This window comes from Emiliania huxleyi, assembly GCF_000372725.1.
Source record: "Emiliania huxleyi CCMP1516 unplaced genomic scaffold EMIHUscaffold_79, whole genome shotgun sequence".
NCBI classification, from domain to species: domain Eukaryota; phylum Haptophyta; order Isochrysidales; family Noelaerhabdaceae; genus Emiliania; species Emiliania huxleyi.
This window is the reverse complement of record NW_005196094.1, coordinates 301314-326460: the sequence shown is the minus strand read 5'-3', so window position 1 is coordinate 326460 and position 25147 is coordinate 301314. Positions and strand designations below refer to the sequence as shown.

Below are 25147 nucleotides of genomic sequence, written 5' to 3'. Positions count from 1 at the left end.
TTCTGTAGAGAAAAAAGGAAATGAAAGGAGACGGGGTCGGCGAGGAAAAGCTTCTTCAGCGCAGCCGCGGTGGGAGGGCCCATCTCCGTATAGGTACAGACAGGTAGCGCACGTCGTACTCGCTAGTGAAGCTGTGCTCCACTCCCGCCGCGACGCTGCGTCGAGGGAAGTGACGCCGCGGACAGCAAACCAAGTTCGAGAGCAAGACGTCATCTATCAAGAAAGCTGTTCGATCGAACCGCGGCCGGCTCCGCCTGCTCGATCCGCAGCTGTTCCTAGTCCGAGGTCGCGGGAAGGAGGGAGGAGGCGACGGCGAGAGGGGTGTGTGCGGGGCAGCCTTGACCAGGCCGACGCTGGCGCGCCGCGTATAGTTGCCGAGCCGAGAGGAGCGAGGCGCCGATCGCGCGCAAGTCGAGGCCGTCGCCTCCAGTGCATATGCTCAGCCTCGATCACCTTGTCGCCGCGCCAGTCTGCGGCAGGGACGCGTGCGGGTGCGTGCGCGCTGGGGCCAGGGTGGCGGGGGCGGGGATGGCTGGCGGGTGGCGGAGAGGCGGCGTGGGGAGAGTCCCGGGCGGGGCGAGAGGCGGGGCCGAGGGAGAGGGCTGGGGGAGGGGCGAGAGGTGGCGGGGGGCGGGATTTGCGGCTCGCACCGTGCAGCGCTGGCAGCCCCGACCGGCGGGGACCGCTCGCCGGGCCCGCCAGGCGGCACGCCACGGCAATCGCGGCAACGCTTCTTCGGCCGGCGCTTGGGCCCTCACCGCCGCCGTCAGCGGCCGTCAGCGCAGCGCCTCCGCCGCCGTGGGCCCGCCCCTCGCGACGACAACGCCCTCCGCAGCGGCGAAACACGCCGCCGGCCGCCGGAGCGCCGCGCGGGAGCGCCGGCTCACCGATGAGCGGCGCGGCGACCGCGCCATCCGCCCCCGCCGCAGCAGCGCCGCCCGAGCTGCTCTGGACGCGCCCTGCGAGGCGGCGCATGCCGTCGAAAGATGTAGACAGCGACGGAGGAGGAGGAGGAGTCGAGGCGGCGGCGGGGCGGCGCCGCCGACGCTGGCCCCCGCGCCGCCCATCCGCTCCAACCCGACTCGAGGTTGCAGCGACCCGAGCCTGCGGGGCTGCCGCCGAGGAGTGCGGAGAGAGGTGCGACAGAGGGGGGAGAGCGGCGAGGCGAGCAGCTAGCGCGCCTCAGCAGAAGCGAGAGCGCCGCGGCCGCGCCTCACCCACGAGCGACGAGCCGCGCAGCCCGCCCTGCAGCGGCGCGCAACCTACGGCAGAGAGCGCCGATGAGACCTGGTGTGAGGCCGACGGCGGCGGGGATGGCGCGGTGCGCGGTCGGCGGAGGAACGGGGGGGGGCGGAGGGACAGAGGCCTGCCGAGAGGCTCCGAGAGAGGGAGGGAGGGAGGGAGGGAGATATCGCGAGGTGAGGAGCGCGCAGTGAGGGCGAGAGAGGGCGGTGCGGTGGCGACGCCGCGGCGTGGCGCGAATGGGAAGTGTGCGGAGAGAGATGCGAGAGAGGGGGGAGAGCGGCGAGGCGAGCAGATAGCGCGCCTCAGCAGAGGCGAGAGCGCCGCGGCCGCGGCCGCGCCTGACGCACGAGCGACGAGCCGCGCAGCCCGCCCTGCAGCGGCGCGCAACCTACGGCAGAGAGCGCCGATGAGACCTGGTGTGAGGCCGACGGCGGCGGGGATGGCGCGGTGCGCGGTCGGCGGAGGAAGGGGGGGGGCGGAGGGACAGAGGCCTGCCGAGAGGCTCCGAGAGAGGGAGGGAGGGAGGGAGGGAGATATCGCGAGGTGACGGGGGAGCAGCGGGACGGAAAGAGGGGAGAGCTGGCCGGGATGAGGAGTGAGAGCGCGGCGGTGGTGCGCCGCGCGCCGCCGCGCACCTGTAGCTGCACGCCTGCCTAGCGCACGGCCTCGGTCAAAGGGTGGCGGAAACGCGACGCGGAGGGCTGCGGCAGTGGCAGGAGCACTGGAGCGGCGGCGTGGTGGCGGGAGCCAAGGTGCCTGAGGCAGTGTGCAGCGGGCGCGGTGAGGCTCGAGGCTGCCAAGTGCGAGTGTGCGCGGGAGGCCGGTCGGGAGGCTAGCTGGCTCCCATCGCAACTCACACGCGGCTGTGGCACACGGGCGAGACGCTGCTGCCTCTCGTGGCACTGCTCAACGACGCTCAACGCCGACCGTCGGGTCTGGTTGGGCTCTGTGCGGCTGGAGGAGAGCGGAGAGTGGAGCGGTGGTGTGCCCGAGTGCAGAACGGCGCACGCTGCGCACAAGCAGCGCGTGGAGAGCGGCGGACCGGCCAGCCAGGTCACCTCTCAAGGCCCCCCAAAGAATTTTCGCGTAAAGAACGGATCCAAAAGAATTCTTAAGATACAAGCCTCTCTCCAAAAGAATTTGCAGCGCTCGGTGATCCTGTGTGGGTGATCCTGCCCACCCCCTCTCCGTGTCGCGCTGTGTGCCCCGCACCCCTTCCCCCCGAATGGCATCCTCCCAAGACCCTTGCTTGCTTGCTTGTTCCGCAAGGAGCAAGGTGGGGACTCTGTCCTCTTCCCATCCCTAGTTTGCCAGTGTTCGAAATTCTTCCTGTGTTAGTGCCAGTGTGTGCGCCACAGTCCCGTGCCCAGGGTTGTGCGAGGGAGTTTTGTAAAAAATCTTTCACTTTCTTCTGACTGGGGGGGGTGACAAGGGGGGGGGGGGCTTTGAGAGAGAGAGAGAGAGAGATGAGCTTGACTGTTCTTCACCTTCCTTACTAACTAAGGTAATTAACTTCGACTGCCCTCACCCTTCACGACCCCCCCTCCGACAAGCACGCTTTTGTTTACTCAGTAGTATTTTGACCTTACGCGTTCCTAGGTTTGTCTCTCGCGCCGTTCCCAGTTTCCTATTTATTCGCGCGCCGCGTCGGCACTCCTATAAAGTTTAACTAAGGAACAGGGGGTGCTTCCTTTTCTACAGTTCAACTTGGAGCACTACCAAGCACAGCCATCCCCACATCCAGGGACAGAAGTGCTGAGGCATGCTGTCAACTTTGCCAGGGTGCCTGCTAGTAGCCATGTCCATAGTAGCCATGTCCATAAACGGCACATGATCCACCGCTAACTGCTTCATTGTCTGGCCATAGGAGCTGCAGCAGAAGCTCAGTGAGGAGGCTCCATCACCTGGTCTCTTGATGGCCCCTACTCAGCAGCAGCAGCAGCATTCACCTGGACTTGTCCTCAGGCCGCCCAGGCCGCCGCAGCATGGTGGCAGAGACTGTATCAAGAGGTGTTTAGGGGGGGGCAGCTGGGGCAGCAGCGGGGGCCGGGGCAGCAGCGGGGGCTGGGGCAGCAGCGGGGGCCGGGGCAGCAGCGGGGGCTGGGGCAGCAGCGGGGGCAGCAGCGGGGGCAGCAGCGGGGGCAGCCAGCAGCGGGGGCAGCAGCGGGGGCAGCAGCAGCAGCAGCAGCAGCAGCAGCAGCAGCAGCAGCAGCAGCAGCAGCAGCAGCAGCAGCAGCAGCAGCAGCAGCAGCAGCAGCAGCAGCAGCAGCAGCAGCAGCAGCAGCAGCAGCAGCAGCAGCAGCAGCAGCAGCAGCAGCAGCAGCAGCAGCAGCAGCAGCAGCAGCAGCAGCAGCAGCAGCAGCAGCAGCAGCAGCAGCAGCAGCAGCAGCAGCAGCAGGCAATCACGCCAGCCACATATGTCACAATTGTGGCTGATCTGGCATGGTACTCCCCCTGCAGGACAATCACTGTCACACAACCACGGCATCAGTATGGGGACATGTTGTCCTCAGTTGTCCACACGGTTGCCTGCGCTGCTGGTCTACTGCCAACTGCCAACTTCAGAGCTAACGTCAATGCTGCCTGCCCAGTTGTTGCAATTGATAAAGCTTCTCGCCGAGTTCTGAATGACATCCAATCGCCGACTGGACTGAGAGAGAATGGTTGGCCATGCCAAAATACCACTCTATTGGATGCTGGCCTTCAGACCCCGGACAAGTGCCTTCACCTTCTTGTCACGCTTTCAGCGGCTGGACAAGCACAGCCTCCGCAGCAGCTCGGAGGTGGGCTGGGTGGTGGCAGCAGCGGCAGCGGACTGGGCGGCGGCGGCGGCGGAGGCGGCGGAGGCGGCGGCGAAGGTGCGGACAAGGAGGAGGAGGCAAAGCTCAGTGGTGACGGGGATGGCGGCAGCGATGGCGGCGCGCCTTTACCGCAGCCTTCTCAGCAGGGCAGCGGCAGCAGTTATACAAGCTGCTTCCCTCCTCACATCTCTGATCTGATCACCAACCGCCTCCCGCCACACGGGATGCGGCAAAGGCAAGACCCTGCCATATCCTCTCGCATTCGCCACGCCTATGGCAACTTCATCCGGGGAGGGGCAGGCTTTGTCGATGCTGCAGCAAATCCCCGCGACCCACGTGGTAGAGGCTCCCGCGGGCGCTTGCTTGCCATCACAGATTTGCGAGCAGGGCAGCTCGAAGTCAGCAGCAAGGTGCGTACTGCCAGATCGCGAGACGGCCCTGGTGAGACTCCAGGCTTTGAGGACGGCGAGGAGGGGCTTGCTGAGGATGCTCAGCTTCAGGGTGTTGCAGGTGGTGGCACGGCTGGCGGTCGCGCTTCCCGCACGCAGCAGCAGCAGCAGCAGGAGGGGGGGCAGCAGCAGCAGGCCAAAACGCCTGCTGGCTATGTATTGGGGACAGCCGGGTTACGGCAGACAACTAATGATGCGCAGAACATCGTCGGCTGGCATGTCCAGGTTGTGTGGTGGGATGAGGACGACCACACTGATGACACCGGGACTTGGCAACCAGGCATTGTCGTGCAGCTTGTGCCGGGAGTTCCAGACCAGCAGATGCGTATCTTCTACCCGGCTGATGGGTGGGATGAAGTCATGGACTTGGACGAACCCACTGTTGCATGGCGGAAAAAGGGGTCGCGAGCTGGCCCTAAGTCATGCCCAGACAGGTGTGACCTAGAGGAGGTCAGAGAGATGCTCTTGGGTCTTGATGGTGATTAAATGTGTGTAAAAGGCTGTGTAGGGGGTAACACATGCTTCTCTCACAGCAACCTGCCGGAAGTGCCACACAGCGCCACACTGTGCGGCGTAGTGCGGCGTAGTGCGGCGTAGTGCCGCGTGCGCGCACGTGCGCACACGTGCGCACACGTGCGCACACGTGCGCGCGCGTGCGCGGGCGTGCGCGGGCGTGCGCGGCGTGCGCGGGCGTGCGCGGGCGTGCGCGGGCGTGCGCGCGCGTGCGCGCGCGTGCGCGGCATGCGCGGCCAGGGCGCAGGCAAGTGCCAGAGGGTATGGGGGTGGGCACCACCCTGGGGCTACCCGTAGCATCGTCGGCTCAGTGATGGGTATCCCTCGTGGGTAGAGCGTAGTGCCGTGCGCTCACTCGGGTTTGTTTGTGTGGCAGGCTGTGTGTCTTTGCTCTTGTGAGTGTCTTTAGCTTAATCGATCGTAAGTGCACACACTGAAAACTCTCTCGGAACTCTATAAAAGCTGAATAAGAAAACGGAGCGACGAGCTGTTACGCCCGGCGGCCGGCCTCGCCAGGCACGAGTCGCGCTGCAATGAGACCCGATCGGCCTTCGTTTCGGCAGGTCGGCAGGGAGAAGAGGGGGAAGCTGCGCTCCGGGCCGCTCACGGGGCAGCGGACTGGTGCGCCGACGGCTGCCGCATCGATTCCGAGCAAGTTTGAGACGACGCTATGCCCAAACACGGGGGCGCGCAAGGGCTTTGGCTCTTGCGCACACCGCTTCACCGAGGTTGAAAACGACCTGCCCGGACCAGGGTCGTACGAATCCGCGCGCGCGGCTGTCCGCGATGATCGCGTCTACTCGAAGAAAGGTTGTCCGTCCCAGTCCAGCACCCCAACCCGTCAACGTGCAGCACCAGCGATGAGGGCCACTGAGCTTCTTCCTCAGGCCTCGGTGTCGGCTTTGTGTCCAAGACGCAACGCAAGAGCTTGGTGCCGCGCAACTACACGCCCGCTCCGGGTTCGGAGAGAGCAACCCTCCAATGCGCACCAGCCACCCTCTCCAAGACCCCACCCCGCCGTAGGTGCCTATGAGGACCCGCGGTCCTTCTCACGCGAGCTGCGCTCGCGCTACGCCGCCGGCGGTGGTACATCGTCCTTCAGGCCACCGTCACAGCGGCCTGTGGAGGTTGTGGATGAGCCGGAGCCAGGTCCTGGCGCATACTCGGCGCGCAAAGCCAACCTCAGTTCCTATGGCTGCGCCCCAATACCCGCGCTTCGTTCAGCTCTCCTGCCCGCCGTCAGGCGCCCGATGCGCTCGAGGCACGGCAGTCTGCCATCCGAATGCACGAGCGATTGAAAGCAGAGGCGCGCGTGGCAGCCGTCGCCAAGGCGGAGGCGCGCCAACAAATGGGGTTTGCGCAACGCCGCGCTGCGCCACCACAGCCCACCTCGAGGCAGTCCACTCCGGCGCCCGGTCAGTACGAGCCGCGTCGGCTGCCAGAAGGAGGACACCTCGCGTCGGTCAGTTTCCGATCCAGAGTTCCACTCTCGACGGAAGCTCCATCGTCGCGTGCCACGCGCGAGCAGCAGCTGGGCATCTTGCCACGCCCCCAGTCGGGGCTCCCTGGCCCTGGCCAATACCAGACCGACCCACCCGCGCTGCAGCGGGCGCTTCCGGCGGTCCACATCCGCCCTTCGATGATTGATCGCTTCGGCGTCCCACTGCCTGGAGCGACTCGAGTGCCCCGCGTGGCCGAGCCGTCGCCCGGCCCGGGACAGTACCATCGCGAGGTGATCTCTTCCCTGCCCCAACTCGCTACCTGATATCCTTCCTGCCCCCGTGTGCCTGCCTGCGTGATAGCTCAAGCCACACCTCTCCCGCGACCCTACCGTCGCAGGAACGGCGCGACACTGCCCTCATCTCGTCTCCCGCATTCATGTCCAACAGCGCGCGAATCGGAGGGCAGGCGCCAGCGCCAGGAGCTGGGCCGAGTGAGGCTGCGACCGGCGCGGCGCCGGCGGCAGTTGTGAGGACCTACCTGGTGAGCAACGGGACGGAATGGCTCATGGAATGGGGACGTTGATTGGCTATTTCATTATGATTGTGTACGAAGGTGGTACTCATGACTCACTGTGGAACCGGCAAAACATCGCGGCGCCAATGCGCACCCGCACACAGCCATGCCGGGGCCACACAGCCCCCCGGCCATGCCAGACGCCAAATTCGCCGCGTTCCAGCGGAATTATCTCACCGTCTACGCCCTCATGATCGCCGGCGACTGGCTTCAGGCAAAGCCGGTCCCTGAGCGCTGTCCACAACCGCAGCAAGCCAAAACAGCCCGGCCCTGTCGCGTTTAGGGCCCTTACGTGTACAGGCTGTACGACTACTACGGGTGGTCCATTGCAGAAATAGGACACCTCTTCATCGCCGGCTACGCCTCCTCCATGCTCTTCGGGACCCTCGTAGGCTCGCTCTGTGATCGGGCAGGTCGGCGGGCAGGCTGTCTGGGATACGCAGCCCTCTACATCCTGTCCTGCCTCACAAAGCACGGGGGGGCAGCCGCCTCACCGAGCACGGGCTACTTTCGGGTTTTGCTCCTCGGCCGCCTGACCGGCGGCATCAGCACCTCCCTGGTGGTAGTGGGGGCGGCAATAACGACGAGGGGAAGATCGCCGGCGGTGGTGGTGGTTCGGCAGGTTGGGGCGTCAACCATATTCCGGTGTAGCTCGTGCCATTCTGCACCATTTGTGAGGGCGTTGGCGCACGTGCGGACTTTAACAGTGCCACGGCGAGGAGGAGGCTGATGAGGCCACACACAAGCGCCGTGGCCTCGCGGGAGCCGAGAGCACGCTTCTTTGCGGCGGGTGGCTCCTCCGCGGCCAGGTCCACCTCACCCTCTGGATCTTCGAGCCCGTCGTAGCGGCGCGCTGCCCTCTCGCTCCGCAGGGACTTGCGCCGGAGCTCGAGCGACATCTCACCACCGGCAGCGCCGCTCTTGGTCGGGTCAGCCGCACTCGACTCGTTCGCCTTGTCGGCGAGGCTACCTATCCACCATGAGTTGCAGCCCCACACCGCACTCACGGCCAGAAGGATGTACCGCCGCGTGTCCTCTCCCATGCCCCCAGCGAGTGCGGCAGCGAAGTAGGCTGCCCCAAGAAGCGACCCGAGTCGGTAGACGAACGTGTCGAGCAGCGGCTTCGCGAGCAGCTGCGCGTCGCGAGACATGCCGGTGTACAGGCTCTCTTTGGTCGGCTTAACGATTGCGTAGTGCACGACCTTCCTGCCGCCGTCGAGGAGCGCGATCGAGAGCAGGCCAGGACGTATGATGCTCGCGGCGAGGCCCGCTGACACCACAAGCGGCTCGGCAAGGAGGGTCCCTCTGGCGCCGAGGAAGCGCAGCGACCGAGAGAAGAGGCACGTTTGCAGGACGAGCGTCGTGACACTGGTCACGGCATTCAGCGTTGAGAAGAAGTCGAAGCGCGTCGCGTCGCTGGCAAAGGCCACAGCCACGGCCGCTGCCCGCTCGTACCAGATGCCCGCGGCAAGGAAGGTGATGAGAAGCGAGTGGGCGGTGAGGCCGCGCAGGAGCGGCGTGGAGATTAGCACCCGCGCGGCCGTCAAGCTCGAGCAGCAGCCACGTGTCGTGTCACTGGCGGTGGCGGTGGCGGTGGTGGTGCCGGTTCCAGCGGCTCCTGCGCCTTGTTGGGCGCTGTCCTCGAGGCGGACGCTGTCTTCGCGGGCAGAGGTGGACGCGTCCGCAGCTGCGGCGTCTGCATCAGCACTGCCGCTCCGCCAGCGTACAAAGACAATGCACGCGCACAGCAAGAGGGCCGACCCGAAGATGATGGAGCGGCCCATGAGCGCATAGAGAGCGGGAGCCGCCAACGACGAGCCCAGCTGGCCGAGCGATGCCGCGGCGGCGATGAGGCCAAACACACGGACGGACTGAGGCTTGGAGTGAAGCGTTGCCATGCGCGCCCAGAAGGTGGTGGTGAGGAAGAGCGAGCAGGTTTGGACGAACACGACGAAGCTGAAGCCGAGCACTGTGTTGCGTGGGTAGAGCGAGAGGAGGGCACCAAAGAGGAGTAGCAGCGCCGCAACGAGGATGTAGAAGCGCGGCAGCACCGACTGAACAGGGGACGCAGCGACGAAAGCGCTGTACATGGGCGTGACCGCCGCGATGATGCAGAGGGTCACAGCTGTGATGGCTGGAGTCAGCTCGAGGCCGGCCTGCAGCGCGAGGGTGTCGGAGAGGGGGACAAGGAGAAAGTAGGCAGCGAGGAGGGAGAAGGCGGCTGCGGTGCTCCATGGCAGCCCGCCTACGTCAGAGCGATTGAGCGCAACGAGCTGCAGGCAACGGCGGCCGAAAGCGGCCTGCATGGCGATGCCGATGGGTGCCCGCCGCACAGTTTCGGGTTAAATGATACCAATTGGGGGGTAGTGTAGTAATTCACGACACCGTCACAGCTCACGCTTCACAGACCTAACACACATAGAACGAAGGTGCGCGGGGCACGGCTTTTGGAGACACGGAGGCTTCCAGTCGAATCGCACACCGCCCCTCGCCTCGCCAGACGCACCCTTGCCATCCATGCCGTCAAAGCTCTGCGCGCTGCCTCGCCCCCGCCAGTCCAGTCGTACCTTCGCTCTCGATCCACTCCATCGTCTGCGGCATGTAGTCCGCCACGATCTCGTGCTGCGCCCACGCCACGTTGAGCACCTCCGCCACCGGAGAGACGTCGTGCACGAGCGCATCTGGCTCGCCTGGCCGCCGGCCGGGCAGCAGAGCGCAGAGGCCCTCGTCGGCGCAGAGCGTCTCGCGCCACTTGCTCCGGCGCGGGTCCTGCTTGAGTCTCCTCTCGCCTGCAGAGACGCCGCAGGGTGAGATGTGCGCGGTGCGTGGCACGCCGCGGCAGCGGCAAGGGCGGCCATTGAGGTGCGGCGACAGCGCGGCGGCGATGCGGGCGGAGAGCGGGCCGCCGACGCCGGGTATGCGAGTGAAGAAGGCGTCCGTCACGGCGAGAGGCGGAGCGCCTGCGGAAGGGGGAGGGGAGGGCGGGGCGTGGGGAAGGCGCGTGGGGGGCGGCTGCGGGTTGCGGCGCCGCGCCGATTTCCGCGACGGGCCGGCCCTGCTGGGAGAGCCTGCCAACGCACTTGCTGACGAGGGCGGCGGTGCGCCCGTCGCGAGGCATGTGGAGGAAGAGAGTGGGCGGGAAGGGCGTGCCGTTGTAGCCCTGCAGCATCGCGGGCGGGAGGGCCATGATCTGCGACACCACGGCCCGCAGAGGGAGCTCGCGCGCAAGCATCAGCACAAAGGCGCCTGCCGCGCGGGTGGGGGCCGCGGGTGGGGACCCTTCTGAGGGGCTTAGCCAAGCTGCCGCCACTCGAAGCAGAGCGGCGGCAGCGGCGCAGCACTCTGTCGCCTCCAGACGAGGCGCCCAGAGCGGCGGCGGGCAGCTCGTCGAGTCCGTGGCGGTGGCGGAACTTGGAGAGGGCGCGCAGCACACGCGGCCCGTCCACCTCGAACTCCCAGCAGCGGCTCATCTCGCGGTCGGCTGACGAGAATGCGACGGCCACCCAGCCTGCAGCGACGATGGCGCGAGCGATGCGCACCTCCTACACCGACCGGCGATCCAGGTCTCAGCAAAAGGCACACTCATACACGCACAGCAGTCTCTGGGAACCTCTGGAAGGCCAATGCACTCGGCGCACGCGGTGCTGTGCGGCCAGAAATCTGTCGCCGAATGCTGGCAGCCGTGGGCCAGGACGACGATGCCACGAGCCGGAGACGCAGGCTTCTCGTACACTGTTTCGACGTTGGCTATGATCTCGCGGGTGCCGTTTCTTGCGAAGGCGACGGTCAAAACGAGGCCGAAGATCGCAAAGTTTAGCATAGACTGCTTCCCTTAGTCGGCGCCACGCCGAAAGTGAGCAAAAAACTCCCCCGTGCCTGTCAGCGCTCTCACGGCCCGCCGATGGCAGACCCGACTCCCGCCATCCGCATGGCGCCGCCCGATGGTGCCAGCAACCCTCTTCCGGAGCGGTTTCTCCTAGGGTTAGCGCCGAAAAAGCCGGCTCCCTTAGCTCCGGCTAGGGCTAAGGGGCCTCCGCAGCCGACCGCGAGGAAGGGCCGACTTAGGGTTAGTATAGCGGGCCGAGAAGGCCGCCCACACGCGCGAGGATGGTTGTGTGTTTGCCTCCCCGACTCGGACGGGCATGCTTCCTCTCGCCCTCTCACCCGCGGGAGATGGCCGAGTCCGCGGCCTCACCTCACCGGCCACGCACGCCCTTGCAGCGGTGCAACAACGGACTTCCACCGAATAATACTCATCTGCACCAGCGTTTTCCGGTGAAATCGTTAGCAGAAATCGATTCTAGGGGGGGGGGGGGTCGACTTGGGGGGGGACGACTCTCCTCTTGCCTAAACGGGCGTTTGTGCGGGCTGTGGAGAAGGCTGCCTCGCGAGCCGGGCGTGCAGCAGACGAGCGCTAGTCGTGGCAAGCGTGACCAGGCTGCCCCGGATGCTACCGCTCGATATCGGCCCTTTCAGACAGCATCAAGGCCCGTCTGAAGGCTGTACCGATCGGGCCGGCCACCCACCAGGTCCTCCCGGCTCAGTCTCACCCCTGAGGGTACTCCCAACACACCCTGTGCTTCCACTTTGGATGTGTCGGACCATACGATACACCGGGCTTCCCGCTCCGCCTCCGGCGAGGTCCCCTCGCTGTCCCCTCGACTCCGAGGTCCGAGGACCGAGCGAGTACATGAAACCTGTTTGTTCTCTGACTGATGTACCGGTTGCACCCGAGCTCAGATGATGCCTCGAACGAGCACAGCAAGTGCCTGGATCGTTCGTGAGCACGTCTCTCACTCTCTCAAAACGGTGCAATGTGCCAACGCGCAAAACGGTACCGTATGCATAAACAGCTATCTCTGTGTACGTACGTACTTTTAGCTTACTGGGAGAAAGAAGAGAGAGGGGGGTGACTGTTGTGTTCTCTAGGCCCTTAAGGGCCCGTATCTCTTCTCTGTGTAAAGGAAGCCGTACCGGGTATCGCGTGTAATGGCCTGTCCCTGTGTATGGACCGCTGAGCGCTGGTTGTATAGGTTGAGCGCGGAAAAAACCCGCCGTTAGGCGTTAGTAGTGCGACCGCCGACCGCCCCGTATATCGGAGCCGAGGTTTGAATACCGCGGTGCGCGGAGCCTGGGAGCCTCGACCGCGAACCACACCGCCTGACCGCCACCACGCCGGCGCCCAACACACTCGCACGCTCTCGCTAGCGACTATTCACGGGCTTACCGCCCCGGCCCGAGAGCCGGCGCGCGGCTGCCCCGAGGCGGCTGCCCGCTAGCGAGCCGCGATGCGCCTGCCGCCCGCCGCGGCCGACGCCCCGCCCCGCCCCCCGCCTCATCTACCGCCTCACGAGTCGTCGAGGCAGCGGCTCTGGATGGCGTCGGTCGGCATCGGCTCCGCCACCGCCTCCTCGAGCTCCGCGTGCGGCGGCACGGACAGGACGCCGTCGCGGTAGGCGTACGGCCGCGCGAAGTACTCTGGCACGGTCGGGTCCCGCTGGTAGACTAGCTTGCCCTTGATGTACTTTGAGCGCGCGAACGGGTTGGAGGTCCAATCCTCCTGCCAGATGAGGTAGATGTAGTAGTGCGCGCGCGACTCGACGTCGACGATGAGCGCGCGCGGCGCCGGCCCCGACGCACCCACAACCTCGAAGCGCAGCTTGCCTCCGCCCGCCCGCGAGGCGCGCGCCGCCGCCTCGGCGCCGCCGCCCACGGCGAACAGGTCTGCGAACTGCGCGTACAGCGCGCGCGAGCGGCCCGGGTCGTTTTTGTGCTCGCCTGTGAATTAACAGTTCATTAACAGTGAATTCGTAGGTAATGAGTACGGCCCCAGGGTCGTTCTTGCGCTCGCCCTTGGAGTGGCGGTCGAGCGTGGCGCGCTCGAGGGTCGAGCCGTCCTCCTTCTTCGGCTTGATCCACCTGCGGCGAGGGGACGGGCGCGGCACGCCCGTCAGCGACCTCCCCTCCCCCCACACCCGCCGGCCCCCTCCTCACCCTCCCCCCTCCCCCACCCCCACCCCTCTCGCGCGCGCCAAAAGTCGAGCTCCGGCGGCGAGCTGCGCATGTGCGTGTAGAGGACGGCCTGCATGCCGCAGAACGAGTTTGGGCAGCCGCCGCAGACGACGAAGAGCGTGGCGCCCGGCGTGCCGGAAGCGAGGTCCGTCACACCGGCCGCCTGGCTCGCCACCAGCGACGAGAGGAGCGGCGTGAGCCAGCCGTACTCGCAGACGCGGTTCTTGTTGAGGGGCGCCGGGAGCAGGCGGACCGCGCTGCTGCCGCTGCCGAACGAGAGCTCCGACGACGAGGCGGAGGTCGAGCGGCCGAGCTTCCTCGACGAGCGGGGCGAGCGGCGAGGGGAGGGCTGCCGAGGGGAGGGCTCTCGCCTCGCGGCTCCCTCGGGCCGCGGCCGCATCAGCTCCGCCGCCGAGGGCGTCTTTGGCGCGAGAGGCGGAGCCGTGCTGAGCGGCGCGACGGGCTCGACGGGCCGCGCGGCCGGAGCAATAGTGAGGGGCCGCGAGCCGAGCGGCGGCGGCGGCGGCTCCGCCTCCTCGATGCGAGCGTCGCCGGGCGGCGGCAGGGCGGGCGGCAGGGCGGGCGGCGGCGGGGCGGCCGGCTCGACGGCGGCGGGCAGCGGCGCCGCCGGCAGCGGCGCTGGAGGCTGCGGCGTGGCTGGGGGCTGGGGATGGGCCGCGCTTGCCTCGCTCGGGTGCGCCTCGGGCGCGGCAGGCCGAGCCAGAGGGAGCTCAAAGGCTGGCGGCGCGGGAAAGGGGCGCGCGGTCGGCTGGTCGGGCCGGAGGGGGGAGCCGTCGACCACGCCGTCCGGCAGCGCGGACGGGGGGAGCGCGGACGGAGCGCCGGCCCGACCCGCCGCCTCCCCCTCGCCGAGGCCCTCCCGCAGGTCGACGGTGACCGAGGCGACGGTCGCGCCGGCGATCGCCTCCATCGCCGAGGAGGGCGACTCGCCGCTGACGTCGAGGCCGTCGGCGAGGTCGGAGGAGTGGGTGCGGCGGTGCAGCGGGTGGGCGAAGTCGGCGCGGCAGGTGGCGGCCCCCGGCAGCGGCGGGCTCGCCGAGAGCGGCTCCCCGCCGTCGTCCTGCCGCCGCTTTGCCGCGCCGACGAGCGGCTCGCGCGTCTCCGACTCGTCCGTGTCGGAGAGCGGCTCGATCTCGCTGCGCGTGCCCTGCCTGCGCGCGGCCGGCGTCACGCCGACCGCCTCGGGGGCCGGCGCGTTGGCGTGGCCTCGTCGCGGCCACGAGTTGGTCTTTTTGAGCCCAAACGGCGCCTTGAAGCGGATCGCGCCGGCGGGCGCGCCCTCGCCAGGGAGCAGCTTGGCGGTGTCGGAAGGGTAGAGGTGCGGCGGCGTGTCGCCGCCGCCGCTGCTCGGGCCGGCGCCCGACGAGGTCGGCGTCTCGCCCGCGTCGCCGTCCACGCTGAGCGTCGAGCCGAGGCGGTGGTGGTACGGCGGCCGGACGCCAGGCTCCTCGATCAGCTTGAGCTCGGAGGTGACGCGTGAGGCGGCTTCCGGTGGGCAGCAGCACGGGAAGCAGGAGGTGAGAAGCTCCATCTCCGTGCCCGCAGGCGCCGCGGAGGTGAGCGCGAGCGCCGCGGAGGAGGGCGTGCAGGCGCTCCTTGACCTTCCTCCACGAAAAGAGAAGGAAAAAAACAATCGAAACGCTGATTTTTTCTCTCAGGGCCAGCCGCTGCACCGCATCGTCGCCGAGGGGCCGGCAGGGCAGAGAGAAATCCTTGCGTCCAGCATGTCGCGCCTCCTGCTCGAGCGGTGGATGGACGAGGAGCGCGACCCGGCCCCGTCTGTCGGCGCCTTTGACGGCCGCCGGCTGCCGCTGCTCGCGCAGCTCGTCCACCCGCTCGCGCCGCACAAGTTTGTGCAGGCCGTCTACCGCCAGCGGGTGTATGCGACACACTCGTCCGCGCGGCGCTTCGAGCCGCTGGTCGAGCGGCTGCACCGGCTCTCGCTGGCGCGCCTGCTGCAGGACACGCCGTCCGAGGCGATCCACGTCTGGGTCTCCGGCCAGCTCGGCGGCCGGCCCGGCGAGCAGTCGGGCGGCGGCCGCGCGGAGTCCTTCAAGACGGAGGACGCAGAGGCGGCGCTGGCGTGCCACCGCGCGGGCGGCTCGCTCTACTTCCGCGCGCCCGAGGAGGTGTCCGACCTGCTCGTGACGGCCCTCTCGCAGCAGCTCGGCATGTCGTACGGCGCCCTCCACCCCGACGGAGCGGCTCGGAGCGAGGTGGAGACGTTTGCGTCCCGGGCGGGCCACACGACGGACTGGCATTTCGACTTCATGGAGAACTTCACGCTGCAGCTCTCCGGCAGCAAGCGCTGGCGGCTCAAGCGGGGCGACGTGGCGCACCCCGTCCGCGGCTGCACCCCGATGTGGCGGCGGAAGGATGCGGCGATGCTCGGCGCGGCGGAGCAGCAGGCAAAGTGCCACGCGCAGCACTCGGGCGGGGCGGCGGCCTTCGAGCCGGAGCCGGCGGCGGAGGAGCTCGAGGAGGGGTGCGAGGACGTCCTCCTCACGCCGGGCTCCTTCCTCTACCTGCCCGCCGGGACGTGGCGCAGCGCACAGCGCGAGCAGAGGCAGAGCCGGCGCGGCACGTCCACGACCCGTTCGCGGCGCGTCCACTAGGCACCGCGTGGAGTGCGAGGAGGACTCGCTCTCGGTCAACGTCTCCCTCATCGGCCTCTGCTGGGCGGACGTGCTCGGAGACGCGCTCAAGCAGCGGCTCCGCTGCCACCCGGCCGGCCGCGCGCCTCTCTGCCTCCACTCGCTCGCGCAGGGCCGGTCGCAGCTCGCCGACGCGCTCGCCCTCCTCGCAAAGGAGGCGGCCGCCCTGCGCCCCGTCGACCTCCTCCCCGCTTGCATGCCTCCGCCCCGGCCCCTCCAGCTCGCGTTGCCACTCGCCAGCGAGGCCGACGCCGAGCCGGCCGAGCCGGCCGAGGCGGGGCCGCCGCGCCGGTTCCGGCGCAACCCGCTCGCGGTCGTGCTGCGCGCGCCGACGGCGGAGGAGGCGGAGGAGAGCGGCGGCAGCGAGGAGGGGGACGGGAGCGACGACGACGAGGACAGCGACGCTGACAGCGAGACGCGCGGCGAGAGCGAGGGCGGCGGCGCGGGCGAGGAGGGCGCGGAGGGCGAGGCCGGCGAGCGGTCGGGTCGCGCGCCCAGCCGGCTCGCGCGCGCGATTGGGCGCGCAGAGCTGCTGACGAGCGGCGAGGCGCTGCTGGTGGACGGCGTCGACCAAGCCGCCGTTGCGACGTGGGAGGGGGCGGGCGACCCGCGCGCGTACGTGCTGCACGCCCAGTTCGGCGGCGAGGAGCTCGCCTCGCTGCTGCGCGTCGAGGTGCTCGCGCCGCCGCCGCTGTGGCCGCTGCTCGAGTGGTGCCGCGCCGCGCCAGCAACCTTCTCCGAGGAGGAGGCGCGCGCGGCCGCGGGGGCGGGGGTGGGGCCTGCGACGGTGGCGGCCGCGCTTGACGCGCTCGAGCGGCTCGGCTTCTGCAACCGGCTCAAGCAAAAGCGGGCGCGCGCGGCAGGCGGCGGGAGTAGCGCCGCGCGGAGGGCGCGAGCGAGTGGCCGCGTTGAGTAAACCCCTGGGACTCTGGCTACGATCGTGCACATCAAAAGCACAGCACAGCGGCCCAACATTGGCAAAATCTCGTGAAAATCGTGGGGGTGTCCAATCTCGGACATGTCCGGCATGTCCGGGTTGTGGAGTTGGAATGATTGAGGAATGCGAGGGTCGCCCCCACTTGGCCTTGCCCCACCACTTTGTGTGTGGGGAGAAATTTACCTTACCTTACCTTACCTCGCGCTTCCAAGGGGGGGGGGGGGCGCCCCCGCTGTCTGCCTGCTCAATCTATCTTTTCAAAAAAAGTTATCTTAGCTGAAAGCAGCCTCACACGAACGCCGGGGCAACACGTCACGGCGCAGCGCGCGATCAGAACCATCAGTGCAGCAATCTCACTACACACTAGACACTACACATACGTACACGTCTGTCGTCCCTCTCACACCGCCCTTCTCCGAGACGGCGCGGCGCGAAACACATTGTCCCGCGGTCGCGCATCCGACTCTCGCGGAGTGGACCACGGCACCCGCCCGTCAGGCAGCGGCGCCGGCCACCGAGACCGCGAGCCGGGCGCAGCCTTGCGCTCGGCCGCAGAGTCGAACGCGGCAGCGGCAGACTCCTCGGACAGCAGTCTGTCATCGGGAAGCAAGCCTCGCTCGAGCAGAGCGGCGCGGCCGCGGGCTCGCCGCCTGGCCTCGTCGCGGCGCTTGTGGCTCACCTACACGGCCAGACCCCCCCTCCTCGTGAGCTCTGCTCGGCTATTGTGCGCCTCGACCGCGGAGGAGCGGGCGGCTCGCCCACACATCCCGCGGGGCGAGGCTGCCGAGCAGCGCGTCCAGCGAGTGGTCGAGCTCGTCGGCAGCCACGTCGTCGCCGCCGAGCAGCGCATCGAGGCGCGCCGACCGAGGCGGCTCCTGCACAGAGGCCGCCAGCTGCCGCCCCGCGGCGAGCGCCGACGGCACGTCGAGCAGCAGCGTCAGGCCGCCTACGCGACATGCCACGCACGCGTCATGCACGCCGCGTCCCCAACTAGGCGGAGGCAAGGTCTGAGGAGCGGCAGGCCAGGCGGCGCGAGAGCGTCTGAGGCGTATGCCTCGCCGGCCGGCAGCGTAGCGTGCACCACCCCGTGCGACGAGAGGTCGAGCGAGACGTACTCGAGCCGCGCCTCCGCCTCGGCGTCGCTGCCCCCTGCGCGCGCCCCGTCCGACACGACGAGGGCGGCGGACTGCGGCGGCGGCGAGGCGCCAGACGGCGGATAGCGCGCGGCGAGCTCACGAAGCCAAAAGGCGAGCGCCGCAGTGAGCGGCGGGCCGGTCCAAAAGGCGCGCGCGTCCAGCCGCGCCGCCTCGGGCGCCCAGACAAAGGGCTCGCTGTCGGCGGCGGCGTCCCACGCGCTGCGCTCGCTGCCAATGGCGACAAGGCGGAGGGCGAGGGGACGGCGCTCCGCCGACCGGCCGACCACCTGGAGGGACGAGGCCGGGGTCAGAGACGCAGCCGACGGGGCTGGAGCGCGGTGGAGGCACGGGAGGGGCGCAGGGGCTTGGTGGGGCGATGGGGCTGCGTGGTGGGGGCGGTGGGCCGGCCACTTTGAGGGCGCGGTTGAAGACGGCGCTCGAGAGTGGCAGGTCGGTGTCGAGGAGCTGCGACAGCAGCCGCAGTGCGCGGCGAGGCTCGCCGAAGAAGCCGAGCCCAGCAAGGAGCTCCGAGTGGAGCCGGTCCGAGACGAGGAAGCCTCGCCTCCCTCCCTCGCCTCGCCTCCCTCCCGCCTCGGCGCAGAGCGTGCGCAGCAGCTCGAGAAAGAGCCGCGCGTCACCCGCCTCGCGGGCGGAGGCGAGGGCGATGCCGAAGGACGCGTGGTCCGGCGCGACCCCGTGCACGCGCCGCATCGCCTGCAGCAGCTCCGCGGCGTCGGTCGGCCGGTGGAGTCGCCGCATCGCGTCGAGGGCCGCGTTGAAGACGTATGCCGAGCGGAACGGCTCCTCCTTCCACGCGTCCCGCTTAGCGCCGTCGCCGTCGTCACCGCCGCCGGCGAAGGCGACGGACGGCGGCGCGTCGCTGGCTGCGGCGCGAAGAGCCTCAAAGATGTCGAGAGTGGTGGTGTAGCGCTTCTCGCGGTTGCACGCCAGCATGGCGGCGGCGGCAGCCTGGCCATATCGCATGCCTCGCGACTGCATCCGGAGCAGAATTGCGGCCGCGCGCGCGCCCTCGCCCCTCGCCGCGCAAGCCGAGATGGCGAGGCGGTAGTGCGGCTCGATCGGCGCGAGGCCGTCCTTCTGCATCGCGTCGAAGAGCGAGAGCAGCTCTCCAAACCGGCCCGCGGAGGCGAGCGGGAACAGGAGCGCGTCGTACGACCCGACGTCCGGAGCGACGCGCGAGCCCGAGCGGCGCATCTCGTGCAGCAGCGCCACGGCGGGAAGGAGCTGGCCGCACCGCGCCCCCGCGCCGAGTAGGACGTTCATCTCAAGCGTGATGAGCTCGACGCCGCGAGCCCTCGCCCGCTGCAGCAGCTGCCAGGCCTCGAGCCTCCGGCCGAGCCGGACGTTGGCTTGGGCCGCGACGCCGTAGACTGCGCCATCCGCCACGCCCGCCCTCTCCGCCGTCTGGAGCAAGGCGGCGGTGGCGAGCAGCGCCTCGGGTGAGCCATCAGCGAGGCCGGCAGTCATGGCCTGGGCGAAGCAGTCGGCGTCTGCGGCGTGCGCCATCCCGGCTGCCGGTGCCGCCGGGAGCAGCCGCGCGCGCAGCAACCCCGCGGTGCCGGTGCCGGCGTCGGCGCCAGCGCCGCCCTGGCCGCCACTGCTGCTCCCGCCGCCGCCGCCGCTCGCAGCGCTCGCCCGCCGCCGCCCGGCCCGATGGCTCGGCGGCGACTTGGGCGCGCGGCCGAGCGAGCGGAGGACGGCGTAGTCGGCGAAGAGGGGCTGCGGGCCGTCGGCCGGCGGCGCGGCTGCGCGTGGCGGCTGAGAGAAGGCCGTCGGGGGGATGGAGCGGATCGAGCCGAGGACGGCGTGGGCCGTGCGCCAGTCCGCGGTGCGACGGCAGGCGCGGAGCACCAGCCGGTAGCTGGCCATGTCCCACCACCACCGCCCGCGCCGCAGCCCGCCCCCGCCCGCCGCGGCGAGAGTCGCTCCGACGGCAGCGGCGATCGGAGCGCCCATGCGCCCCGCCTGCAGCCGCGCGAGGCCCGCCGCCATGCCTGCGACTGCACCGAGGGCGGCGCCGTGGGGCCCGGCCGCCGCCGCCGCCGCCGCGCCGGCGGCAACGCCCGCACTGAGTACGCCCGCCGCGCCGCGTGCCGCCGGGGTGGAGAGGTCCCGAGGCCGCATGCCGAGGAGGGACTCGACCGCGCCCTGCGACGCCTCCGCCGCCTCGACGCCGCGCAAGCCGGCGACCGTCCCAGCCGCAATCCCCGCCGCGGCGCCGAGGGCGGCGCCATGAGGCCCTGCCGCCGCCCCTGCGGCGAGGCCGGCTGCGGCGCTCGTCACGGCCACGCCCGCCGCCTTTGCCCCGCCGCCGACCCCCGCCGCGCCCGCAGCTACGGGCGCGGCGTTGAGGTCAACGGCGAAGCCAGCCTCCGCCGCGCCCGCCCACTCCGCCTCCTCGGCCCACTCCTCTCGCCCGGCTTGGTGAGGACCCACGTGGCCCGCGGTACCCCCCGCCCGCCCGGCGTCGCCGCCACCCGGCGTGGCGCCGTCGACAGGCTGCGGCAGGGCAGCGACCATCCCGCCGCTGCCGCCGCGGAAGAGCCGGAGGAGCAGGCCCCACTCGCGCGCCTCCGCCGCGCTCTCGATCGCCTTTTGGAGCGGCGGCGCGCAGAGCGAGCGGCGCGCCTCCTCCGCCTCGTCGAGGGCGGAGGCCACACGGTCCCACGCGCCGTGCGCGGCGAAGGCTGTGACGGCGGCGCTCAGCTCGGCCCCCTCGAGGGGCGGCGCTGCGAAGCCGAGTGAGCACTCCCCCACCCCCTCGGAATCGGCCTCCCCCGCCACCCCGTCTCCAGCACTGCTGGAGGAGGGGTCATGCGCCAGTGGGACAGCCGCACCTCGCGCCGCCAGCAAGGCGTCGACGGCGCCGCGCGATGAGCACGCATCGAGGGCGCGCACGACCATCGTGGCGCGCACGCGTGGCTCGGTGGCGCGCGCGGCGAGCAGCGCCGCGGCGGGCTGCCAGGCCCCTGCGGCGGTGCACGCGCCGAGCGCCTTCCCGAGGGCGACGCCTGCAGGGAAAGGGGGTGGCGCTTGGCCGCGCGCGTGGGCGTCGAATTGCGGGCGGGGGTGGGTTTGGGGGGGCGCCTGCGGGCGGTGTGAGCGGCGACGGCTCCTCGCTCGTCGCCTGCAAGGAGAGACCCTCGCACTGAGGAAGCGAGGGGAGAGGAGCCAAGGCGGGGCGGCGCCCAATGGCTCGCCAGGACTTCGAGCGTGGCGAGAGCATTCTCCCACTGCCCGCCCGCCTCGAAGGCGCTCATCGCCGCGTGTAAGACCAGCGGATTAGTCGCAGCGTCCCCGCCGCCGCCCCGCCAGCTGTCGCACAGCGCCGAAGCGCGCCTCCACTCGCCGGCGGCGACGCAAGCGTCCGCGGCGGCGGCGCAAAAATCAGCCGACGCCGCGGCGGCCGCAGCGGCCGCCTCCGCCACCGCCTGCAACTCGTCGTCCGAGAAGAAGAGCGAGCGGGGCGCCTCGGCCAGCGGCAGGCCGCTGCCAGCCCCGCCTCCAACACCACTCGACGCCCGGCCGCCGGCCACGCCTCTCGCAGCGGTCGCCACCGCAACCGCCGCGTCGCCGCTCGGGTCGAGCAGAGCGAGGGCACCGCGCCACTCTCGCCGGACGACGCAGGAGCGCATCGCCGACGACAGCGCCGATGCCGGCACCGCCGACAGGGCGGCGGGCGGCGGCGCGGCGCCGGCGTCGGCCGACGCGCCCGCCGCGGCTGCGTGCTGGCGGATGAGGCCGATCGCCTCGAGCGGCCGGGCCCACTCGCCGCAGCGCGCCATCGCCTCGGCGCCGAGAGCGAGCGAGAGGGAGTTGCGCGGGACGCCGCGCACGCCCATCTCCTCGAAGAGCGCCACCGCGCGAGACGGCTGCCCGTCGCGCAAGCAGGCCGTGATGCGGCCGTTGAATGCGCCGAGCCGCAGCGCGTCGCCGAGCGGAAGCTGCGCCGCCGACTGCCCGACCGAACCGCCGACACCGAAGCCGCCAAAGAGGGATGGAGTCGCGGCGGCGTCGGCGGCGTCGGCTGCGGCGGCGTCCGCGGCGTCCGCTTCGTACGTGTCTCTCCACCTCCACGACGCGCGCGGCGTGTGAAGCTCCTGCACGAGGGCGAGCGCCGCCTCGTGCCGCCCGAGCCGCTGCGCCGCGACGATCGCGCTGGTGAGCGAGAGGGCGTTTGGGAGAAGGCCGTCGGCGCGCATGGCCGCGAGGAGCGAGAGCACGTGCGAGGGCGCGCCGCACTCGAGGCACGCCATCAGCATCGCGTTGTACGCCTGCACGTCGCGCATCGGCCTCGCCGGGGCGGCGCCGGCAGCAGCCGCGACCGCTCCTCCTCCTCCTCCGCCGCCGCCGCCTCCGCCGCCCCCGCTGTCGCGCCGCCCAAGCCGCTGCTGCTGCGGCCCGGCGGCGAGGTGCTGCGGCGCGCGGGGCAAGGGCGGCAGCGACTCAAAGAGCGCCGCCGCGCCGTCGAGGTGGCGCCGCTTGCCGTGCGACACGATGGCGGCGACGGCGGCGGCCGGGGTGGCGGCGGCGGAGCCCCACTTGTTGCAGATGTCAGCGTGGAGCGCGATGGCGGCCTCCCACTCGCGGGACGCGGCCGAGGCGCGCACCGCGTCGGAGAGGTGCGCGGCTGTGACGCCCCTCCCCCCCTCCGCGCCTCCCTTCCCTCCCTCTGCGCCGGCGGCGTCCTGTCGGATCTGCTCGAGCAGCGTTCGCGCCTCGGCTCCGAAAGGTCCGGCCCCGCACGCGCGCAGCGCAAGCGTCCGCCAGCGGTAGAGGGCGGACGGCGAGCGCGCGGCCTCCCCCTCCCCGTCCGCGGCGGAGAGGACGTCGAGCGCCTCCCTCGCCTCGCCGCTCGAGCCGCACGCGAGCAGCAGCTCGTCGACAGCGCCGTCGTCGCGCAGCACGGTCGCGACGAGCTCGGGAGACTAACAGGAGAGGCGAAGCCGGGGTGAGTCGTCTGCAGTACGAGCCTGATACCGCCCACCCCTCCCGCTCCGCTCCTCTTTGAGCAGCGACGCGGCGAGCGACGAGAGCATCCCAGCGCTACCGCCGCCCTCGCCGCCGCCCTCGCCGCCGCCCGCAGAGAAGGCGTCGCTCGAACCGCGAGCCGACGCAAGCGGCTCTGGCAAGGCGGCGGCCGCCAACGCGCTCGGTTCGGCCGGGGAGCGGCTCGCGGGAGGGCGGCGTGCGCACGCGCGGATCGCTGCGGCGTACGTTGCGGCGGAGCGCGGCGCTCGGCCGTGCCTCATCCGAGAGAGGAGTGCGAGGGCCGTCCTCCCGTCCCCTGCGGCGGAGGCGGCGCACATCGCGGTGTCGTAGAGGCGGCCCGGCGGCCGTGCGCCCGCCGCCTCGAGCCTACAGCCACCCAGGCGGTCCCTCACTCCCCGCCCCTCGCCCCTCGTCTCCTCGCCCTTGCCTCGCTGGCCGCCTAGCTAGCATCCGGCTGGCCGTCCTCGCGTCCGCTGCGCCCTCGCACGCGCAGATGAGGACGTGGCAGGTGTCCGAGTCGGCCGCCACGCCTGCCGCCTCCATCTTTTCACCGAGGGCAATCGCTTCGGCAGCGCGACCGGACCGCTCATAGGCGCTGATCGCGGCGTTGTATGAGCGGACAGACGGGGCGACTGGCGGCTGCTGCCGTGGCAGCTCGTGCCACAGGGCGAGCGCGAGATCAAAGCGCTCGAGAACCATGGCGCTTACGAGCGCGTGCTCGAAGGCGGCGCCATCTCGCGCCACGTTGGCACGGCCCATCGCGTCGAACAGGCTGAGCAGCTCTGTCCACCGGCCTGCCCGCCGGCAGGCGCCAAGCGCTGCACGCGCAGGCGTCGCCGCCGCCACGAGCTCGTGCGCGTCCGCATTCGCCCCGCCGCCGCGCGCCTGGGCCTCGAGCCGCTCAAGCTCGGTGCGCGCCGCACTGATGACGGCTTCGGCCTCCTCTTCCGAGCGGCGACGCCACGCGAACGCTGCAGCATCCCACCGCGGCTTGATGGTCTCCCAGCCAGCGGACTGACTGCTGCCCGCTGATTGACTAGATGACGATAGTGGCCGCGGCGTGCCAGCGGGCAGCAGCACCCGGCGGGTGGCCGCAGGGACACGCACTGGCCTCAAGCGACGCATTCGCGTCCATAGGTCAGCGAAAAGTCCCGACCCACGAAGAAGAATTTTTGCCAATTGCTGCAGGCCGGGATTTTGCTGTGTGATGCACGCCCTGCGACATCCCTCCCTTGGATGCGTGTTTTCTTTCTTTCTTTCTTTACGCCCTGCGAGCGGGGCGGGGTGCGCGCACGCACGCCTGTCCCTCTGGTGTCCGTGCGTCGCCCATCCATCTCTCTCTCCTTCCTGGAGAGGCGTGCTCTATTTATTTATCTGTGGACCCCCCCCCGCGCGCACTGGCACGAGAGAAGAGAGAGACACAGGAAAAGAAAAGAATTTCCATCCCGCGAACAGGCGCGACAGTCAGAGTCGCCGAGAGTCAGTCACACTAGGCGACATCGGCAAACGGGTCCCTCGACGCTCGAGACGGTTCCCCAGGAACGCGAGCGAACGCGAAATAACGGCTCTATCCTGGGTTGGGTTTTTTATAGGCATTGTGGGGTTGGCACTCCCACACCGACCCTCAATGGCCTTCTCGCTTCTGGTTTCTGCGCGGTCTCTTGAGTTGGACACCCACACCTAGTGGGTGTGGGCTGTGGGACGTAGAATAGTGAATTAGGTAAGCAGTAGAGGTCGACACACGAGACGCGCCGCGATCTAGGCGTCTCGATCACATGCAGCGAGCTCCCGCGCAAGTCGTGTCAGACACACACCCAACCAACAGCGCAGGCAGAGTCCAGAAAGATAGCGTCCCCACTCACTCCAGCAGCATCCCTTGCTAGAGCATCCCTTCCACCGCGTTTGCTCGGGCACCACTAACGTATGCGCGGCTATACTACACAGCCCCCCCAGTCCCTGAGGCCCTCCGGCCTCCGCCGCCGGCCCGCGCCCGAGGTAGCGCGGGCGCATCAGCAGCGTGCTCGGCTCTCTCGGCGAAACCTACTCGCCGTCCGACTCCTCCCCGGACACGTCAGCCAACGCGTCGACGGGCACCGCCAGCTCTGCCATCTCCTCAGCGCCTGCTGGACCGTCCAAGCGGCGGTGTCCGGTGAGGGTCGGAGCAGGTGGCGGAGAGGAGGGCGTGGCGCTTGCTCGAGGGGGTAAGCTAGAGGCAGGCACCTGCCTTGCCCGCCGCCACGAGCTTGTCGCGCGCCTGCTGGAGGAGGAGCGCCTCGACGCGCGAGCGAGCACGCAGGCCGTGCGGCCCGTGGTACTCCTTGTAGAAGCGCCTGTGAGGCGGCAGGCGCGC

At 69.8% G+C, this 25147-nt stretch overlaps 7 protein-coding genes across 7 annotated transcripts in view; 2 read left to right on the top strand and 5 right to left on the bottom strand.

Moving 5' to 3' along the window:
* EMIHUDRAFT_438570 (hypothetical protein) overlaps window positions 1-2295 on the bottom strand; it is a 2738-nt gene extending 443 nt beyond the window's left edge. The window contains exons 1-6 of the mRNA XM_005759885.1: window positions 2263-2295; window positions 1881-2001; window positions 1541-1633; window positions 1182-1231; window positions 651-1104; window positions 344-470 (exon numbers count right to left, since the gene is read on the bottom strand). Of these exons, the coding sequence (XP_005759942.1) occupies window positions 344-470; window positions 651-975 (452 nt within the window). The 5' untranslated portion in view covers window positions 976-1104; window positions 1182-1231; window positions 1541-1633; window positions 1881-2001; window positions 2263-2295. The remainder of the gene's footprint in view (window positions 1-343; window positions 471-650; window positions 1105-1181; window positions 1232-1540; window positions 1634-1880; window positions 2002-2262) is intronic.
* A 3246-nt stretch (window positions 2296-5541) lies between these two features.
* On the top strand, window positions 5542-7429 carry EMIHUDRAFT_218476 (hypothetical protein; the record flags this gene model as incomplete). The annotated part of the gene is made up of 9 exons (XM_005759884.1): window positions 5542-5818; window positions 5896-5967; window positions 6032-6135; window positions 6252-6470; window positions 6564-6629; window positions 6848-7028; window positions 7165-7247; window positions 7308-7342; window positions 7417-7429. 9 exons carry the CDS (start codon window positions 5542-5544, stop codon window positions 7427-7429), a joined length of 1050 nt encoding a protein of 349 aa, XP_005759941.1.
* Window positions 7430-7528: 99 nt separating this feature from the next.
* Window positions 7529-9330, bottom strand: EMIHUDRAFT_218475 (hypothetical protein; the record flags this gene model as incomplete). Its single annotated transcript, XM_005759883.1, has 2 exons — window positions 7529-7580; window positions 7661-9330. The coding sequence occupies 2 exons, from the start codon at window positions 9328-9330 to the stop codon at window positions 7529-7531; spliced, it is 1722 nt and encodes a 573-aa protein (XP_005759940.1).
* A 217-nt stretch (window positions 9331-9547) lies between these two features.
* EMIHUDRAFT_218474 (hypothetical protein) lies at window positions 9548-10844 on the bottom strand (the record flags this gene model as incomplete). Its single annotated transcript, XM_005759882.1, has 4 exons — window positions 9548-9793; window positions 10071-10270; window positions 10335-10566; window positions 10635-10844. 4 exons carry the CDS (start codon window positions 10842-10844, stop codon window positions 9548-9550), a joined length of 888 nt encoding a protein of 295 aa, XP_005759939.1.
* A 1251-nt stretch (window positions 10845-12095) lies between these two features.
* Window positions 12096-14653, bottom strand: EMIHUDRAFT_438567 (hypothetical protein). The gene is made up of 3 exons (XM_005759881.1): window positions 13057-14653; window positions 12876-12943; window positions 12096-12802 (listed from the first exon to the last, which is right to left on the bottom strand). Exons 1-3 carry the CDS (start codon window positions 14586-14588, stop codon window positions 12372-12374), a joined length of 2031 nt encoding a protein of 676 aa, XP_005759938.1. The 5' UTR covers window positions 14589-14653; the 3' UTR covers window positions 12096-12371.
* Window positions 14654-14741: 88 nt separating this feature from the next.
* EMIHUDRAFT_453331 (hypothetical protein) lies at window positions 14742-16776 on the top strand. The gene is made up of 4 exons (XM_005759880.1): window positions 14742-15596; window positions 15673-15886; window positions 16241-16422; window positions 16575-16776. Exons 1-4 carry the CDS (start codon window positions 14782-14784, stop codon window positions 16585-16587), a joined length of 1224 nt encoding a protein of 407 aa, XP_005759937.1. The 5' UTR covers window positions 14742-14781; the 3' UTR covers window positions 16588-16776.
* A 144-nt stretch (window positions 16777-16920) lies between these two features.
* On the bottom strand, window positions 16921-23922 carry EMIHUDRAFT_218471 (hypothetical protein; the record flags this gene model as incomplete). The annotated part of the gene is made up of 13 exons (XM_005759879.1): window positions 16921-16935; window positions 17136-17327; window positions 17413-17523; window positions 17604-18071; window positions 18196-18309; window positions 18478-19275; window positions 20323-20816; window positions 20947-21050; window positions 21574-21761; window positions 21912-22098; window positions 22348-22733; window positions 23023-23092; window positions 23174-23922. 13 exons carry the CDS (start codon window positions 23920-23922, stop codon window positions 16921-16923), a joined length of 3876 nt encoding a protein of 1291 aa, XP_005759936.1.
* Between the last annotated feature and the right edge of the window lie 1225 nt (window positions 23923-25147).

Coding starts and splice junctions, on each gene's coding strand:
- EMIHUDRAFT_438567 (XM_005759881.1), bottom strand. CDS start 14,588: ATGGAGCTTCTCACCTCCTGCTTCCCGTGCTGCTGCCCACCGGAAGCC. Junction 12,944..13,056: donor CCGCCGGAGCTCGACTTTTG/GCGCGCGCGAGA, acceptor CCCTCGCCGCAG/GTGGATCAAGCCGAAGAAGG. Junction 12,803..12,875: donor GCTCGACCGCCACTCCAAGG/GCGAGCGCAAGA, acceptor GTTAATTCACAG/GCGAGCACAAAAACGACCCG.
- EMIHUDRAFT_453331 (XM_005759880.1), top strand. CDS start 14,782: ATGTCGCGCCTCCTGCTCGAGCGGTGGATGGACGAGGAGCGCGACCCG. Junction 15,597..15,672: donor CTCTACCTGCCCGCCGGGAC/GTGGCGCAGCGC, acceptor CGCGTCCACTAG/GCACCGCGTGGAGTGCGAGG. Junction 15,887..16,240: donor AGGCGGCCGCCCTGCGCCCC/GTCGACCTCCTC, acceptor GGGCGCGCAGAG/CTGCTGACGAGCGGCGAGGC.